Below are 20,750 nucleotides of genomic sequence, written 5' to 3'. Positions count from 1 at the left end.
ATTTTTTTTTGGTGTGGCCGCGTGATCTTGTGTTTCATGCCATGAACCGGATTTCACATCGTAATCGGACTTCACGTGGATAATTAAATTTTGATTTTTTTTCTCGTGTTTTTCTTTGGCCGTGTGAACTTGTGTTTTTTCTTTGACCGTGTGAACTTGTGTTTCACACCAGACTTCACGAAAAATTAAATTTCATTTTTTTTGGCCACGTGAACTTGTGTGTCACGTTGTGAACCAGACTTCATGTGGAAAATTAATTAATTTTTATTTATTTATTTTTTATCACGTGAACTTGTGTTTCACGCCGTAAAACAGTTTTCACATCGTGAACCGGACTTCACATAGAAAATTAAATTTCATTTTTTTGGCCCGCGTGAACTAATGTTTCATGCCGGACTTCACAAAAAATTAAATTTCAAAAAAATTTTTCGTTTTCTTTTTTTTTTTTTTGGCCGCGTGAACTAGTATTTCACGCCATGAAACAATTTTCACGTCGTGAACTAGACTTCACGTGGAAAATTAAATTTTGTTTTTTTTTGTCTAGTGGGAAATACGAATTTTTCTTTTTGGGAGAGAATATTTTTGAATTTTAAATTAAAAGTCTATGGACACTTTCCCAAAAAGGTAAGTGGGAATCAAAAAAGTCAACCTTTTAATGACCCCCCTTATACACTTCATAAATGACCCCCCAAAATGGACAAATTGACAACTCATGAGCATCTTCTCGCTCATTAGCCTAATGAGTTATGTAAAAAAGTGATTAAGAACTAATCTTAGATTAATCTTTTTACTAATCTTTCTCTCTTTTACACTAATCAAGGACTCTAATTAACCATTAATCCCTAATTAATTCACACAATTGAGCACATCATTGGATAGAGTAAGGGAATGCTAATCTTTGTGTATCAACAATTGTGTAAATTAATCTAAATTAAGAAATTAATTACACTCTAAACATGGTCTCCTCTTTTAAGGTTAAATTAAGCAAAGAGAGTCAAATTTCTCCAATTGATTAAAGAATTGATGTGATTAGCTATTTTGATGCATTTCTAGATGCTCTCAAAACACTCAAAAACCCCAATTTCAACTACTCATATGATCCATTTAGTCCCCAATTAACACATTTTTTAAATTTTTGGCCTCTTGAACAAGATTAATCACCTTTAATGACAAAAACCAGTCCATTAAGAGAAATTAGTCAAATTCAAGGGCTTTTTGATGGTTTTAAGAAATTGTTTGAAAGATTAAGCTACTCGTAATGCTTGCTAATACTCTAATCCTCCAAATAATTTCAACAAAAAACTCATAATAAAACTAGAATTAATGATCCTAGATCTATGTTTAAACTAAAGAGAGCTCACATTCACTAAGAAATACATTCTCTTACATTGTTTGATGCAACGGATGCAAACGAATCCTAATACAAACTATGTGCAAGCCCTAAGATCAAAAACCATAAAAACAACAATAAAATCAACAAATTAATCTAAAAATTAAGCAAAAAAGTATTTTTTGAAAAAACAAAAAAGAGAGCTATTCTACACCAAATCTCACACAAATCACTACTATCAAATCCATATCTTTTTCATGGGAAAACATTAATCAAGATAATGGGCAATGGGTTATGTGTAGATTAGAGACAAAACGATGGAAAAAGACAAGGGATGGCTCCCCGGTAGGCGACGCCAAAAATGTTATGGGTCACCCTAACCCTCCTTGAAACACATCCAAAAAGAGATTACCAGGTGAACCACAATTGTTGTGAGGATCTTTCCAATGGCTAAGCTCATAACCCTTGAGGTATCCAAGCTCTACAACTCCTTAAGAAGAAATTTCACAGCGTCTCTTGAGTGTTGTCACACCGCCACGTTGCACTACGGGTCCTCGTCTCTCCTCTAACCTCACTTCACTCGCACACACTCACTAACATGCATTAGGGAGAGAGATTAGCAAGAGCAAGACTCAATTGCACAATGGGAGAGTATGTTGTATTATGAGAGAAATTCACTTATATACATGGCCATAAGTGTTCACACTCACTTAAACTATGGCCGACCTGGCACTTTAGGCTCATAAGAGGCCTAATGCTATTACAATGACTACTCTCATAGTATATCCATGAAGTACATCATTTAGGACTTCATCCTAACTTGCTACCACACGCTCTTGAAGCGGGGATCATCATAAATACTCAGCCACACCATTACAGGTGCTCATCCAAGTTGTAGCTTTGGACACTATTGCTTCATATCCTGAATGTATGACCCTTTGGTGTATCTACCGTGACTCCTTGATGTAAGATAATGGCGGTAGGTCTTGTTAAACCTAGAATTGGATTAACAATACCACAAAGAGAACAATGGGAAAAGGAGCTTGGTGTGGTTGGGAAGATTAAGAAATCAAGGAACTAGCACATGTTAAAATGCTAGGCAGCACAGTGGTGAGTTAAGGATAGCATCTTTAGCATTGAAGCAAACAGCATAGCAAACAACATAGAAGAACCAATAAACCAACCACCCATAACACTGTGAAAGAGAGAGGTTCTCCTTTGCAAACAACAACAACCCCACCAACGATGTCATAAAGCAACACTTGATGCTGGGCAGTAGGTGCAATCTCCATAAGCACTAACAAAGAGCTTTTGGCCCATGGAAGCATCCTCTATAGCTTGCACATAGCAATGTACTCCACAACAAACAACAATATTAGTTAAGTATATAGATCTTTGTGGCATGATGGGAAGAACACTGAGAAGATAAAAGGGCTAGTGTAGGTACTCCATAGTCCAAGAGGTCATACATAGTAGTGCCTCGGTGCATTATTAGAGCTCAAGGGCCAGAAACAACACCTCAAGATAAGCGGCCACTCAAAGGGTAACCGTGATCCTTCATAATAGCAACCCAACATCATCACAGCACGAAGAGGAAAGCAGACGACCTTCATCATCAAGAGAACAGAAGCGCAAGAAAGGAGAATCTTGTAGCAAAATTTGACCTTGCCATCATCAGAAGAAAAACAAAGATAACATTTTTTTGTGGTTTGCAAAGAAACCCTAAGGGTTATCCCTTAAATTTAAAAAATCATTGGTGTGAAGAGACTTGATAAGAAGGTGTTCACATGGGCATCAAGAAGTTTGTTTTTTGGACATCATTGTGGGAATTTACATTATTAGTGATATGTGCATTGCATGTGAGATCTTCATCAAGATCAAATTTGTCATCCACAAAATGTTTTCACCAAAAATGTATAACATCTGTAAAAGACACCAATATGAGCACGCAAATTCATGAGCAAGAGTTTCAAAAAGATGTAACCTTTAATGAAACGCAGCCAAATGATCATGCACAAAATGAGTAAAGCAATGAGCAAGAGCCTCTAAATCATTTGCAAACAAGAAGACCAAGCTAAAATCCTTTGAGTCTGAAGCAAAGAACAAGCCATAAACCCAGTAATTGAAAGCTACTAAAGGAAGTAGAGAGTATGGGAGCATGGCTCCTGACGCGTGATTGTAACCCCACTCTCCCGATGTGTAAAGCATCAAGAAAAAGCCAACATCATAGCTCATAAAGCAATAGACAGACCACTCCAACCATATAAGTATGGAGTATAGGTCAGGAAAAAGCCAACATTGTAGCTCATAGAGCAATAGACAGACCACTCCAACCATATGACTATGGAGTGTAGGTTAGGTCAATATATGTTAGGTGTTAGACCCTCATCACATTGAGGGGAGGAGTTGAGAAATGCAATCTGTGAGGGTGCAACATGTGTAGAGCAAGGGGAGGATCATCATATTAGAAAAGTAATAGACTGAGGGTACATTCACAAAGGTTGATTTGTATTGTTATTTGTAAAAGGTGAAATCAAAGGTAAAAAAGGTAGCACACGGAAAGTGTGAGGAGGCACATGTAGTGTTATCATGTATGGGCACATGGATGGCACAAGGGTGCACGTGTCTTATGAGTTGGGAGCTCCATGAGAGCTATAAAAGGATGTACTTAGATCAACTCTCTAGATAATAAGATTATTGAATTTGTGCCTCAATCATTGTATTATTGATTAATATCTATCTTAATGTTCTTAGTCTTTCCTTATGGCCTTCGTCATTTTCTATGATCCTCCATAGATCCATATTTCTCAACATACATGACGTCTCATAGTGTTGCAAACACACTTTAAAGCTATTGCTAATGCTTCAAAAGCATAGCTAGCTTTATTGGCACCACCATAGCAACAAGCTAGCATGTTGGCCATAATAGCTCAACACACTATGCCTTCCAACTGAGACTTAATGTCCATTTCATGTTGTATCTTGATTAAAATGGTAAGTACCCATTGACACTTTCCTTTTTTTGACGTTGGATGTCACAAGAAGATTTTGGGTGACTTCATGGATAGCAAAAGATAGATGTCTTCTTCCATTCAAATACAGCATATTCTTCAGAACAGCATGTGTTTCTAGAACAACTATCTGAATAAAACAATCTTGAACTTAGATTCTAGGCCACTTCATGGATAAACAAGATAGATGTCTTCTTCCTTTCTCATATAGTAGATTCTTTAGAACAACATGTGCTTCTAGAACAACTACCTAAACAAAACAATCTTGAACTTTTTCATCCAAGCCACCATCAAGCACATCATTTACATACCTTTTTCTATGCCATGTTTTCTCTTGAGTGTGTCAATCTAGGCCTCTACCAAGATCCTGGTTGCATTCAAATCCACCATGCACTACATCTTCTCACCATGTCTATCATAACCAACCCCCCTATGATGTGGAAAAGCACAGTGATTCCAAGAACCTGCACATTACATTCAAACATGAAAGCTAGCCAGTCAAAGCCCCAATCAAAAGCATCTTGATGCACCTCCATACCTCCAACCACCTCTTGTTCATACATGTCCACTACATTCTCTTGACAACAAGAAGAGACCTCTTTAATACCCACCAAATAGTGATCCTCCTCAACTTGGTGCACGAATTGCATGAACTCAGCCCAAGTATCCTCCTCATGCTCCACATCACCATCATGGCATCCTTGAACAACCTCCAAATTCATCTTTGGAAACTCCCTCGTAGCAAGAATTTCTTCAATTTCTTCATGATGCATAAAATCCTCAAGAGAGTCCTCAATATCCCACTCTGGTCTGCCTAGCATGCCAAAAAGACGTTCTCCAACACAACAATAGCCTGTCATGTGTTCGAGCTTGCAAAAGAAGACCTTCTTCATTATCACAAAAGATAACATCAATAGACATATCATCAAAGTCTAATACCGCACTATAGTCATCCTCATCATCAGGGAAATAGGAAATGTCACACATGGCTGCATGCAAACTCTTAAACCTCTCATGTTCTTGCATCAAATACTACACCATACATGTTACATCGGCGGGTAGTTCTTGACATGCCACTTCAATTCCAAGGTTCCCGGATAATGTATGAAGAAAAACTTCTCCTTCTCTGTATCTAATACGACATCCTCCATTAACTTCATTTCTTCTTTCATGCATTTAAATTCCCAAAAAGTGTAGTTGGACATGCTTCAACCTCTCCAACTGCAATTTCCTCTTTGCATTTGGTCATTTATTCTCATCACTGTATCACTGAGACTCCTCATGGATTCACCACACACATGCATCCAAAACTGCTACAAATTGAAGGTACTCAAGGAAAAGATCCTTAGTGGGGGCACCAAACAATGAAGTCTCGGCGAGGAAGAGCAGCCTCTATAGCCCCATCCCAACGCTCCACCATGAGGGACTCTCCAAGCTAGCACCCACCAACCTAGCAAAAACGAATATAAACATACTTTTTTCCTAACCCATACGTGCAGAGCATCTCATCCATAACAAAATAGCTTGAGGACACCAAAACACATGATCAACAGCAACCCCTTTTGTGAGACTGTAAGACTGTAAGACATGATCAACAGCAACCCCTTTAGTGAAGACTGTAAGACATGAATTAATGGATACTCATCTACAAAAGAGATACAACTCTACAATACTGGAACTTGTTGAAAGAACGGTAGAGGGGGAGGAGACACACACACAGGAGCAAACCCTAATGTATATTGCAAACCCTAACCATCGAGGGAAGCCATCTCCACTCTCACACAATGCATAATGCCATAATCCATAATACACACAACAAACTATGAGTTGTGTCCACACACTACGAACCCTAGCTAATGTCCACACACTATGACCAGCTGGACACGCGATCATTTATGTCTCACACATGCTCCTACCTAATCTGCCAGCACATAGCATAGCTGGCTCACACTGACATCGAGCTTGAATCTCAACAGCCCCTCTCAAGCTCATGATGTACTGCTGATGAAGATGTGGATGAGCTTGGGATATCAAAGCTCTCAACACTCCCCCTCAAGCTCATCCCATGTACTCCCAACATAGTACGGAAGTACTCAAACTTCTCCCTGCTAAAAGTGGCTTTGTAAAGATGTCTGCCACCTGCTCTCATCAGTCTTCACATACTGAAGATCAACTGTACCATCCAGCACCTTCTCTCTGACAAAATGATAATGGACCTCTATGTGTTTGGTCCTCGCATGAAATACTGGATTCTTGGCCAACTGTATACTGCTCATGTAGTCACAATGAATGACAACTTTGCCATCAATAGGCTCACCCAAATCTGCCAAGAGATTCTTTAACCATACTGCCTCACAAGTAGCAATGGTTGCACCCCTGTATTTAGTCTCTGTACTGGATAAAGCAACTGTAGGTTGCTTCTTGCTACTCCAACTCACCACGGCACTTCCAAGTGTAAAAGCATATCCACTAGTAGACCTCCTGTCATATGCGCTACCTACCCAATCAGCATCTGTGTAGCCATGTATGTCCAAGCTTTTACCACTCTCATAAAGTAGACCATAATGTGCAGTGGTTTTAACATATCTCATAATGCGTCTCACTGCATCCAAATGAGGCTTTTTGGGGCTCTGCATAAACTGGCTTACTAGCCCCACAGCATAACTCAAATCCGAGCGTGTGATAGTCATGTATATGAGACTACCAACCATCTTCCTGTACATAGAAGGATCATCCAATTCCTCGCCATAATCAGCCCGCAACTTCACATTTTGCTCCAAAGGTGTACTCATAGGCTTACACCCTGTCATGCCATACTTTGCCAACATATCCAATGTATATTGGCGCTGTACTAACCATGTACCTGCATGATCTTTGACCACTTCAATTCCAAGAAAGTATCTCAACTCACCAAGGTCTTTCATGTCAAATTGCCCACTCAATGCTTGCTTGACATGCATCACATCTGCACCATGATCACCTGTGATAATCGAGTCATCCAGTCATCCACATAGATGACGAGTAAAACAATCCCATGCTGTGTCTTCTTCACATAGAGTGAAGAATCTGCTGTAGAAATCTGAAAACCAAGTGAGATAAGATATCTGCTCATCTTATCACTCCAAGCACGAGGTGCTTGCTTCAAGCCATATAATGCCTTTTTCAATTTGCATACGTGAGTGGGATATCTTGGGTGTACATACCCTTTTGGCTGTGTCATATACACTTCCTCTTGTAGATCTCCATTCAGAAATGCATTTTTAACATCCATCTGATGCATTTCCCAGCCATTAGCTGTAGCCATAGCAATGACTGCTCTCACTGTGCCCATCTTAGCCACTGGACTAAAGGTTTCATCATAATCCAAACCTTGGGTTTGTGCATAACCCTTTGCTACCAATCTTGCTTTATGTCTCTCAATGGAACCATCAGATTTGCACTTCACTTTGTAAACCCATTTACATCCAATAACATTCTTGTCCTTTGGTAGTGCAACCAAATCCCATGTATCATTATGGACCATCTCAACATCCATTGTTTTCTCCCATACATGCTCTCCAATAGCCTCTCTATAGCATGTAGGTTCCACATGCTTCACCATAGATGTCATATATGCATAATGCATAGCAAATGCTCGATATGTCAATCTGTCAACTGGATATCTGACTCTCTGGGATCTCCGCAATGCATGTGGGTCACTCTGTACACCTGTAACTCTAGCATGTGGTGGCACATATCTAACCTGCCTAGCACCAGGTGTGCGTAAAACAAGTATGCCAAGCTCCTCATCCAAACTCTCTGAACTAGATGACTCATAACCTGTGATTCCAATTCCTTCGACCTTCTTCTTTTCTTTATCCATAGCACTACTCCCAGTGCTCACACTCTCATGCCTCAAACGTCCTGACCATGGACGTACTGTACTACTCTCAGCCTCTGCTGCTGCTGCAGGCCCAGACATAGAAGTAGAACTAGAACTTGCTTGTGGCAAGTTCACAGGCACATCAGCCTCAAGTGACTCAATGACACCCTCATCTTTCGCTTTGTACCAACTAGCAAGCTCATCAAACACCACATCTCGTGAGATGACCACTTGTCTAGTTTGTGGATTATAACATTTGTATGCCTTTCGATCCTGTGCATATCCAACAAATACACATTTCTCTGTCTTAGGATCCAACTTCCTTCTTCTTTCATCAGGCACATGTACATAAGCTATGCATCCAAAAACTTTGAGGTGTCCAATGTCTGGCCTATAACCTGTAAGCCGCATCTCTGGCGTGCTTCCATGAATGGCCACTGTAGGTGTTTTGTTCAGTATATACACTGCAGCAGCACATGCTTCTACCCAATAGTAATCTGGCATGCTCTTTTCATTGAGCATCGCCCTAGCCACTTCACATATGACTCTATTCTTTCTCTCAGCCACACCATTCTGCTGAGGTGTATACCTACAAGTCAATTGTCTTCTTATTCCATGCTTCCTCAAGAAATGCTCAAAAGCCTTTGAGGTGTATTCACCACCTCCATCTGTCCTCAAACATTTAATCCAACAGCCATATTGCTTTTCTGCAAAAGCTTTGAAATCCATGAACTTTTCCAATACTTCACTCTTCTCTTTGAGAAAGTATATCCATGTCATCCTGCTGAAATCATCAATAAATGTCACATAATATAGACTGCCTTTGATAGATGGGTTCTGTGCAGGACCCCATACATCACTATATACGATCTCAAGTGGCCTGCTACTCATATTTCCTTCTCTAGGAAACCTCAACCTTGCTTGCTTTCCAAACTGACAGGCTTCACAAACATGCATATTTCCATCATATTTGAATCTAGGCAATCCCCACTGACAATGTCTCTTGTCTGCATGTTCTTCAATCTTTGTATATTGACATGTCCAATCCTCTTATGCCACATATCAATGTCCTGTACCACATTTTTACTTTTGGAGAACATGGCTGATTTTAACTCAGGAATTCCAGCATCCAGCTTAAACAATCTGCCTTCCTTCTTGTCTTTAGCAATGACTCTACATCCATGTTTGAAATCTTCAAACAAAGCAACCATGCTCGTTGAAGCGAACTTGTAATCCCTGTTCCACCATTTGACCAACTGAGGCCAAGCTCTTTGTGATAGAAGGCACGTACAATACATCTGACATAGACTTTGTTTGACCATTGTGCATAACCGATGGTACACTTCCAACATGTGTAATGACATGCTGGGTATCATCACCTGTCTCCACATAGCCTTTCACATCCATAGGCTTCATATGCTCAAACCATTCTCCATGACATGTCATATGGTTTGATGCTCCTGAGTCCATATACCATGTGTCATCATTCTCAGCATTTGTCGTCATAGAACCCACAACATGCTTCATGGTGGCAAACAAATGATTTGCAGTGCCATCATTATTTCTTGATGCATAGTTTTCACCATGTTGTGCATAATTTCCACCATAATGACCACCACGTTGTGCTCTACCCCCCCTCAAATCATTCTGTTTGCGGAAACAATCTCTCGCCATATGACCATATTTGCCACAATAATGGCATTCCACATCTTGCATAGAATTTTGTTGGCCTTGCCAACGTCCTCTACCCACGGGGGTTACCTCTACCTCTCTGAGGTGCATATCCACGACCACCTCGAGCACCATATGAAGGCTGAAAATTCTATTGTGGAGACCTGTCCTGCCATCCACGACCATTACCACCACGTCCATGTGATGTGAATCTCCCCCTGCCTCTAAAGCCTCTCTACGAGTAGAAAGCCTGATTTCTGCCATTATCATCATGGCTAGTAAATGCATCTAGAAATGAATCACTGAGTTTGATTTCCTCAACCAGCAAGAGTGAAACCAACTCATCAAAGTCTGGTAAACCTGTACTCCTCACGGAGATAGATGTATCAAAAGATTTATATTCCTTGCCAAGTGTCACTCACCTTGTGAAAGTAGGTTACCTGGGATTCTCTCGTAAGTAGCATTGTCACCCTGCAAAAGCACTTAAGAGCTTCACTCCACTGCCCCACTACACACCAAGGAAACTCTACCCTCCTCTCACTCAATCTCTCTCTCTCACACACACACAATCTCACTCACTCACTCACACACATGCAACAAGCATATAACAACTCTAATCATAATAGGCAAGAGGTAAGAGAGTAGAGAAGAAAAGCACTCTTAGATTATGCATAAGAGAATAAGAGGTTTTAGTTATAAGATGCCTTATCTAATTCATTTTGAGGACTAAAGCTTAAAAATCATATCCTCAAGCATCCTAGGCCTTCTACACTAGTGCAAACACTTAGCCATTGATAGTAACATCAACATAAAGTCTCATGGTATGCCTTTAATAGACAATCGACAACACATGTAAAATAGTACATTACAATGCTCAACAATGAAAACTAAGCTTCCAAGTGTGTGTGGACAATATGAAATAGAAGTTATTTGGTGTCTCCAACATGAATGCCAAGAAGGTCTCTGGCAAGGGTTAACCTACCCCCTTCTTGATGTAGATTTTGTCCTCAAAATATGTCGATAAAGATGCATCAAGGTTGTATGTTGGATAGGTATTTTGCTTCGTGTTGCCATTGGAGAAGCTTGTGGAAATGTTGGAGGTCTTATAAGATCTGCATGGCAACATGGTATAACCCAGTAAGGTGCGAAAATAATTGAACTTTAAGCTTAATATGCAGACACCTAATCAATCTTAATATAATTGAACTTTAAGCTTAATATACAGACACCTAATCAATCTTAATACAAACACCTCATCAAGCAATGAGAAAATTTTTGTTATGGACTAATCAAATTTTCTTGGTTATTACAAGGGTAATATTAAGGTTGGTCCAAACCAAAACTGAGTTAAGAATATGCTCATGGTTATGGCCTTAGTCTCTACACACTATCATTTTTAAGAAACCAACTCTAGCTATCATCTAGCCTCATAAATGAAACCGGTAAAGCTTTTCTTCCTTCTTCTTCTTCATTTTATATATAAGAAATTATAGTTTTAAATTCAAAGATTAAAAAAAGTAAGTAGGAAACCATCCTGTAAAGACCCAAGTAATAATGGCCCAGAGACCTCTTTTAAGAGTGTATAAGATCCGCTAAGTATCTAAACAATGATGGTTTTTTAGCCCTTTATTATTTAGTAAGCTCTTAGCCACAAGGTCCCATCCCATGAAGATTAAGGCTACAACTCGAAGGCTAAAAGTCCTACCAAGATCTCACATGGCAATGGTTACCTTCTTGGTCTGAGCTCTTTTTTAGTTTTTTAGTTCTATTTTTTAAAAAACTACTTTCACTTTCATAATTCACCTAGAAGGCTCTACTCTAACTAAAGAGGACATGCTAAGAAAGGTGGAGTACTTGGCACACTCCTTTAGCATACTTTAAGGCCGATCTAAGTAAAGATTGAACCAGGACTAATTCCAAAGGAAGGATTCAGCCTTAATGGTCATCCAAGCAATAACTAGAAGAAAGTTAGACCAATCTCAGAAGAAACACAAACAAGCACTCAAGAAAACATTGAATTAAAAATTTATTTTAAAAAAGATTAGAACAATAGCAACATTTGAGGATGGGTTTATAATACACCTAGTTAATTGTATGGTTAGGAAGTTCATCTTGTAGAATTGTACTTGTAATGTTGATTCCTTTCCATTGTTGCTTCTTGTTGAACCTTTAAAAAAAATCTTTAAAATCATCATAAGCAGTTCGTTAAACAAATAGCCATAACTCATATGCCGAGTCGAAGTCAATATCACTAAGCTAATTTTCCTCCTCATGGTTTGTTTCTAAGATATATGCCTCCTCTAGTGTAGGAGGCAACGGTCTGAGTGCATCCTCATTGTGATATGGCATGGATACTACATGCAAGTGAGCTAAGTAGATATTGCTATCTAAGCTATCAACGAAATGACCCACCATGCTCCAAAAGAGTCAAGGGATCGGTAACATTATTTCATAGAATGATGGTGTAAGTGCATAAGCTCTCTCCCTCATCCCGTGCTCTATAAGATCTTCACATGCTTTCCTTACTTTATTGGGTCCTCCCATTGGGTAAAGTATACTGACTTCTTCATGTCATTGTGGAATCTCTCCTACCATGGACTCCAAGAGTCTTGTCTCATAGTGCCTAAAATAAGTTCTACAATGCCAGCATAAGTAAGATGTCTACAAATAACATAGGACGCTCACAACTAAAACATGGTGCAAGGGGATGAGTCTGTAAGTAGAATAGGTCCACAAAGATGGCTCCACGTCGCTCCCCTAATGATGCATAAAAATATCATGCGTGGGTTTGGAAAATACGGATACTTAGCTCCCCTTCATAGTACTAGCCTAGATAATCCGGGTCCAAGATAGGGTCACTTGTAGTAGTACACAAAAAGTCCATGCTCAAGGCCTCTAGTAACAACAGAGACGTACATTAGCTCTCTCTTTTTCTCATCATATTTTTTATTTTTATTCTTATTTATATTTTTATCATATGTATGTGTTATATTTGTACATGTTGATGCAAGCTATATTATCATGGGGCTACCAACAACCTCCCTCCCCTGATATGGACATGAAATTTATTCAAATGCAAAACGTGGGGGTAAAAGTAATGATATTAGCATAAATCCCCCTTCTTGCTTCCTATCATTCCTTGACTTCACGGAAGGTATTGTAGGTTTTATGTAACCATTCTTTCCAACTTTGCTTCATCAATGTTTGTTGGTTAGGAGTGCCCTTTATTGCTTTTTATAGCATATCGATCTCCAACTTTAAGGGTGGTATGGGTTTCGTAAGAGCTTATGGATTCTTCTTGGAGATGACACATGTGGCAATGTAATCTATTTACGTAGTGGGTCGCTCTAGGGAAACCAATGGGGTTTGGGCTTAGATAACCAACAAGGGTTTTGTAACATCTTGTGAAGTAGAAACTTCCCCATCAATCACCCTACCTCTTGAGATCCTCTTGAGATAGGGTTTCTCTTAGAGATCCATACTTGTTTGGGTAATGATGGTAAAGGTTAATCTACAATAGTCTTTTCTGTGTTTGAATTTGTTGAGCCTGTGAAGCTTTTGTCCAACGAGGAGACTTGGGAATTGGCAAGCGGCGATAGCAGTATAAATTTTTATTTTGGGATCCAAATACAATGGTTACCCTCATAGTAGGCTTGAGTTTCCATTATTTTAGGTATCCATTTTGGGGTAACCTATAGTTTGGACTTTCTATGTTGATTATTTCATTGACGCCTTCTTCACTTGGTTGGTTGAGCTTATACAGATGCAGAAATCTGAGGAACCTATTTCAAGGTAGATTTGGGTTGCCACTTTTTAGCCCGTTGTATCGGTTGGTCCTTTTGACATGGCGGAGAAAAGAATCATGAATCCTTTAAACATTAGACAGTGAGGTGGAGGTGGTTTCTTTACATTTTATTGATGTTGAAGCTTCCTCCTCGTTTGCAAGTTCGAATAAGAGTGAGAGGTGGCAAGGGGTTATAGGTACAATGTTCAGTCATGGATTAAGGCTTCATCCACAGAGAGACACATCTCGTTGACCACTCAATCATACACCATGCAGCCTTCATCCTTGTGCGACCAAGTATTACTGGTTCAAGTAATGTTCTTGCAAGCATAACCAAGAAGTCTCCCACCAGGTGCTTGTTATCACAATGTGTTTCAATTTTTTAGCCCAAGAACCTTTGTGTTTCTACCATTAATATCTTTCACCTTCAAATAGATGTCTACGAGTTGAGGTTTTCCTAGCTAGTTCTATTAAAACCCTAAAGATCTCTCTAGCTAATCATTATGAATAAACATGCATAAACCAGGCATATACTCATCCACCCGACCACCCTCGAGCCCAAGGGTGCACACATAAATACAATGAAGTACCACATACCTCACCGTGGTGTTCCATTCCACCAAGAGATATGACTTCACTCCAACAACACATAGCTCTAGCATGAAATGACAAGAGGGTAGATACAATGCTCTACATAAGAGAACATCCCTTGAGAGTGCCCCATGCCCCTATTATATAGGAGGGCCCTCAAGTGACTCTTGACTCTCCATTTCCATGTGTGACTCTTGGTTGCCTGCCCCTAACCTCAATCCAAGGTTAGACCTAACCCTTGTTCCACTAGAGCATGTTCCCATGCTCACATTCCTAGGGTGGGTTAGCCTCCTAGTATATGCACATATAATGTGTACATAACATACTTGCCCTCTCTCAAAACATTGCACTCTAGCAATGAAAAGAAGGAAAATTGCGTTGAACATTCTCAACTGACTTCCAAGTCGAATCCTCAATTTCCTCGTCTTTCCACTTAATTTTTACCTCATGGATTAAGCGACTACAAAGTTTCCTTTCCCTGACTTCAAGTACCTTTTTAGGTTCATGTGGAACATAAGATAAATCTTTCACTTCAACGAGTTGTTGAGGAGTTACTGAGTTATCCTCACCTCCTAGCTTCTCTTTCAATCTACTGACATGAAAGACTAGATGATGTACAACCTAGGGTTTTACAGGATAGTATTAAGTATTATTAGGTTTTAAACCTTTACCGGAGATATCAGGAGTCATGAGTTGAAAAGTCGTGTCATGTTATGTCTCTTGGGATCTTCATGGTGGTGAAGGCAATTAAGCTTCGAATGCCGTGCGCAGATATAGAAATGTGTGTAGCTATTGGAAAAACATCTGTTATCTTGGAAGGAGTTTTTTACTATTTTTACTATTGTGTTATGTCCGACATGTTTGCCTTCAATTGAAAAGATATCAATGTATGCTTAGGAATTACCAATGAACGAAGTGTTGTAAATGTTCAAATTGTGCAGAAGATAGAATACTTGAAATGACAGGAAGAATTAATGTAAAGATTATCTGGTGCTGAGTTAACCCTCAACACTTTTGGCGATCCTGCTTGCTGTTCCTGCTTGCTATTTCGCACACCTAAGAGGAGCGCTTATCCATGGTGGCGACGTGCAACAGTAAGAGCTTTTTCTTGGGCTGAGAGAAATGGATGATTAGCTTCAACAATTTGGGAACTAGCCAACAGAGAAAGAGGAATGCCAGGCTTATGCAGACGAATTTCTGACAGGTTTCTTTCCCAATTTGCCTGTAGATATCCTGCGCCTGATTAGTGATAAGATTTGGAGATATAGGATAAAACAGTTATTTCCATTTGGGAATGTGAAGGGTCCAAATCAATCACGAAGGGTAGTACGACACTGGCTTTGGCCATAGGTGTGCATATTGCAGTAGTGCATGAAGCAAGGAAGATTACAATCTCAGAAGACCTACTCATGGGTATGATACAAAATTAAGGGGTAGATTAGGAGAGAAAGGTTTGCATTAGATGTAGAAAATATCCACCCAAAAAATAACCCACCAAATACCCCTAAAAATGACAATTCAGATGAAGAAGCACCTGCACCTAACTTTGCAGAGAAGGACAGGCAGAGTCACTTGCACCTGACTTTGCAGAAGGACAGGCAGAGTCACCTACACCTGACTTGCAGGAGGGACAGCAGAGACATAAACAACTAATGCTGAAGATTATAGAAGAATTTCAAATCTCATTGGCTTAAGAGCATTGGGAGCTCATTTGCTGAGAGTAAGGAGACCTTTAACTTTTAACCCATTGCCCAAAGTACCTATCACAAGAAGACCCCAACTAGTAATGGCTTTGAATCCTCCACTTCTCGGTTCCCCAATAAACCCAAAGGTTGGCCTAGCCAAGTTCAGCGGCTCAAAGAAAGCAAATGCTGACATCCATGTTGGTTAGTTTGAAACCAGATGATAGGCTAGTGGTTATGGGTGTTCTCGGATGCTGTGAAGAAGGAGCATTTTGGCGAGCTATGAGTTGGTTCTCTCAATATGGATTAGCACAAGATTATGCAGCTCTCAGAGTAGCATTCTTGGCCAGGTTCAGAAAAGTGAAAACACCTGAGGATGTGCTCAAGAAGCTCAGACAGTTAAAACAAAAAAAAACTTGGAGTAGAGGATCATGCACATAGATTCAGAACCCTCTGTAAGAGGTTGTTGGTAAATCAGAGACCAACACCTGAACAATTGGGAGATTATTTCTGTAAAGGCCTCAGGAAAAACCTACAGAGCTCTGTTGCTTGTAGGGACATTCAGAATGATGCTGATTTCACTGACATGGTGAATACAACACTGAGAGCTGAAAGGAGAATGAGCTCTAAAGGCAAGAAGAAATCATAAGATGATGAGGAAGATTCTGATGAAGAGGATGACAGTGACTCAGAAGAAGACACTGAATCAGATAATTCAGATGAAGAAGAGTGGGTAGAGAAAAAGAAGAAAAAGAAAACAAAGAAGACAAAGAAAAAAGAGGAAAGCAAAAGCAAAGAAAAGAAAAAGATTAAAGTAAACAAAGAAGATGATTTGGAAAAGAGGATTTTTTATAAAATCAAGAATATGGGTATGGCACCTGTGGTGGAGTCAGCCAGCCCATCTTGTGAGATATGTAAAAAATCGGGGCATGTTGCAGCCAACTGTTGGTATAATCCATAGTATAGGGGGAGATTACCTCCACATATTGTGTCAATGAGTCAACCCGTAAACCCACAAGCCAATCAAGTTGGGAAATGAACAGGCTAAGCAGCAGTTTAAATTTTTGCAAAACAGTGATGGAAGAAGACCTGAGAAAATGGCAAGAAAAAGCTACAGCCAGAGTACAAACAGAGATGATCCTTACAGATTGGACAGAAATCAAGGTGTCATATAGACTGAATTAGAGGAACTGGCAAAACAGAATATAGAGTTGCAGACCAGTAATAAAGTTTTGATTAATCAACTCTCACAGGACTGAAGACTGTACAAGATCAGCTGAAATCTATGGTTGAAGATGAGGAAGTTGACATTAATGGTGTGTTCATGTGAGCAATGTAGATTTGGCAGTTATGAAATCAGAGCTGATGAATACAAGCAATTTCATTTGGATAGGCATAAAAGGCAATTTCATTTGGACAGGCATAAAAGGCAATTTCATTTGGACAGGCATAAAAGGCAGAATTCACAAGGTGCTGACCAGGCCATGGGAAGCTTTTGCAGATAGAGAGCATACTGCAGAAATTGAAATGCTCAAGGCCTAGATAGCAACCTTACAGAAGCAAAACCTAAAATTTCAGTCAATTCATTCTCTTGTTAATATAGAACCTCTTCAGGTGGAGTTGCCATGTCATACCACTTGGGAGAATCCCTTGGATTCCATCAAAGAGTACAAGGAGCTTGATGAAGGGCTGTCAATAGAAAGCCAAAGATCCTTTAAATTTGTTTTTGGTTTTGTAGGTTTGAACAAAGTTGTTGAAGAACAAGATGATTTGGAAGTGGAAAGCTTGAAGATTACTAATGGTGACATAGTACCAGCCCAAACGAGAGGCCTTGTTTCTGATCCACATGCAGAAATGTTAGCTGAGGTGGTTCTGGAGATTGCTGATATGCAAGATCAATTACTGGAAAAGGAATCAGATAAAGATACTAGGAAGGATCTTGCTAAAGATACAGAGAGAAGATTTGAGTTTGTTAAGAGCAGTACCTGAAAGATCAGGTGGACCTGTTAAAGTGGGTTCTGACTAGTAAAATTTTGGGAAAATTTGTGTCCACCATGATCGCCAGGTGTAAAACCTAGGGTTTTATAGGATAGTATTAAGTATTATTAGGTTTTAAACCTTTACCAGAGATGTCAAGGATCATGAGTTGAAGAGTCGTGTCATGTTATGTCTCTTGGGATCTTCATGGTGAAGGCGGTTAAGCTTCGAATGCCCTGCCCAGATATAGAAATGTGTGTAGCTATTGGAAAAACATCTGTTATCTTGGAAGGAGTTTTTTACTGTTTTTACTATTGTGTTATGTCTGACATGTTTGCCTTTCAATTGAAAAGATATCAATGTATGCTTAGGAATTACCAATGAATGAAGTGTTGTAAATGTTTAGATTGTGCAGAAGACAGAATACTTGAAATGACAGGAAGAATTAATGTAAAGATTATCTGGTGCCGAGTTAACCCTCAACAGATGAACTGTGACATGTGAAGGTAGTTTTAGCTCACACACAACCGTGCCAATCCGAAGTATAACTCAAAATGGACCACGATATCTAGGAGATAATTTTGAGCACTTTCTTGTTGACAAAGTCTAGGAATCTTTAGGAACTTTCAAATAAACCAACGCTCCTGGCTCAAAAGACCGAGGTGAGCATCCCCTATCAGCATAAAACTGTGCTCTATCTTGAGCACTCCTAATAGAATCCTGAGCTTGGGTCAGCATGTCTTACATATCATGCAAGAAATCCCTCGATGCATTAAGCTCAATGTCCTTAAGACTGACATCAACACGTGCCTTGGGTTAATACCCATACATAAGCATGAACGGACTATATCCAATAGTCGTATGCTTAGAACTGTTATAGGTAAATTCCATCATTGGAAGATATTTTTCCCAACCCGATGGTTTTCCAAAGACATGCATGAAGTATATCCTCTACAATCTGCTTCACATGCTCTGTTTGCCCATCAGACTGCGGGTGATCAGAGAAACTCATACTCAAAGTAGTTTTCAATTTCTTAAAAACTTCCTGCCAAAAATGCGCCATGAACTTAGAGTCCCGATCGCTCACAATATCAGAAGGTATAACATACAGTCTAAACAGTTGCTCCATTGATAAGCCAATTCCGACGCTTTAACTGTTGTCTTTGTGGGTAAAAACCTAGCCATATTTGTCAATCTATCCACAACTACCCAAATGGCATCGTGACCCCTGTTGGTGTGATGGCTCGGTCCCCACGGGACCCAACAGGGCTCACTTCACCTTGCCGACGTGCCAAACGGCACAAGAAACGATGGGACCGGCAACGTCCCCCGTGGCTCACGCAGAGCCAACGACAATAGGGAACTCACGTTTTGCTTTTGCCAAGAATGAGAAAGAGAAGATTGCTTGAATAAAAGATTCACGGGGGAGTCGAGATTGCTATTAACCAAGAGAATAATTACAAGAAAGAGGGTCGCTTGAGAGAGGGACGCGAGTCACGGCCATCACAGGGGTGGGGGAGCCCCAACCGTGACTTGAGGGGAGAGAGGGAGAGAGTTGAGCGCTTGAAGGTTGCTTGAGTGCATTGGTTGCTTGGATGATTGCTTGGTCCCCCACATAGAGGCAACATTTGTAGGGCAGTCAAACGCACCACCAAAGGACCAAGGTGGCCCTGATAGGAATCCCAAGAGGGAGGGCCACCACATACATCCCCCCTTTAAAGAGCTTGAAGCCCCTTTCAAGCTTCAAAAAGGCTATGTACACATTGTACATGAAGGCAATCCACGACGGGTAAGGCATTACATGCTGCTGGCATCATCTTGCAATGTTTTAGGGAACTTGTAAAACTCCATGACCAGTTGTTTGTGTGCATCTAACAACTTTGCTTTAGGCACCCAAACACAATCTGTCATAGGGCGCCCTTTCCACTTGACATAGAATTCTGGTTGATTGTGCCACACCCTTGCCTTTAGAATGATCTCTGGTTCAAAAGGGTTGGAGTTGTTGTCGACGAGTGGCACATGGCGGCTGAATCTCTCATCGACATAGAACCTCTTGAGTAAACTGATGTGAAATGCGTTGTGTATTCTGATAGTTTCTGATAACATTAGCTTGTAAGTGACGCCATTGTAACTCTAAAGGACAAGGTAAGGGCCATAATATCGGTGGTTGAATTTCAGGGTGAGGTTATTTGGCAATGCAATGTTTTGGGCGCTTACCAAAACCAAATCCCCCAGGTGGAATTCATCTTGTCTTCTATGGCGATTGGCATATTTGGCATACTTTTGTTTACTTTGTACTAGATTTTGCCTGGCTATCTGCATGCGTGATTGCCATTGTCTCAAAAACTCTTCTGCATCATGATCCTCTGCATGAATAGCTCCTGTGGCAATTGCCAAGGGGGTTATGACCTCTTTACCCATTGCGAGTTCAAAAGGTGAGAACCCGGTAGCATTATGTATGGAGCTGTTATAGTGAAATTCTAAAATCTCCAAGTAATCTGCCTAGTCTTTCTGATCTGCTTTGACATAACTGCGAATGTAATCTTTGATTCCTTGGTTGATCCGCTCTGTTTGTCCATCTGTCTCTGTGGGGGTGGTAAGCGGATGAGAATTGAGGCTGGGTGTCCAGTGACTCGAAGAGCTCTCTCCGCATTGAGCTCATGAACCTTCCATCCTGATCGGACACTATGGCCATCGGTAACCCATGGTACTTGAAAACATGTTTGAAGAATAGCTTAGCCGTCTGATACGCAGTGAGGGGTGGCTTGGCGGGAATGAAATGAGCCTGTTTTGAAAAATAGTTGACCACAACAAAGATGGTGGTGTACCCATGTGATTCGAG

At 40.2% G+C, this 20,750-nt stretch overlaps 1 protein-coding gene across 1 annotated transcript; it reads right to left on the bottom strand.

Annotated features, from left to right (window-relative positions):
• Positions 1-19,705: 19,705 nt before the first annotated feature.
• LOC147621149 (uncharacterized) lies at positions 19,706-20,329 on the bottom strand. The gene is made up of 2 exons (XM_086823743.1): positions 20,126-20,329; positions 19,706-20,041 (listed from the first exon to the last, which is right to left on the bottom strand). Exons 1-2 carry the CDS (start codon positions 20,327-20,329, stop codon positions 19,706-19,708), a joined length of 540 nt encoding a protein of 179 aa, XP_086679869.1.
• Between the last annotated feature and the right edge of the window lie 421 nt (positions 20,330-20,750).

This window comes from Cibotium barometz, chromosome 30, assembly GCF_041138505.1.
Source record: "Cibotium barometz isolate CiBa-2024 chromosome 30, ASM4113850v1, whole genome shotgun sequence".
NCBI lineage: Eukaryota > Viridiplantae > Streptophyta > Polypodiopsida > Cyatheales > Cibotiaceae > Cibotium > Cibotium barometz.
This window is presented reverse-complemented; position numbering and strand designations above follow the sequence as displayed.

What these genes read in the sequence shown, in the direction of transcription:
- LOC147621149 (XM_086823743.1), bottom strand. Translation starts at nt 20,329, where the DNA reads ATGGGTAAAGAGGTCATAACCCCCTTGGCAATTGCCACAGGAGCTATT. An exon ending in ACCTGGGGGATTTGGTTTTG is followed by an intron (nt 20,042 to 20,125) that starts GTAAGCGCCCAA and finishes CTTGTCCTTTAG; the next exon opens with AGTTACAATGGCGTCACTTA.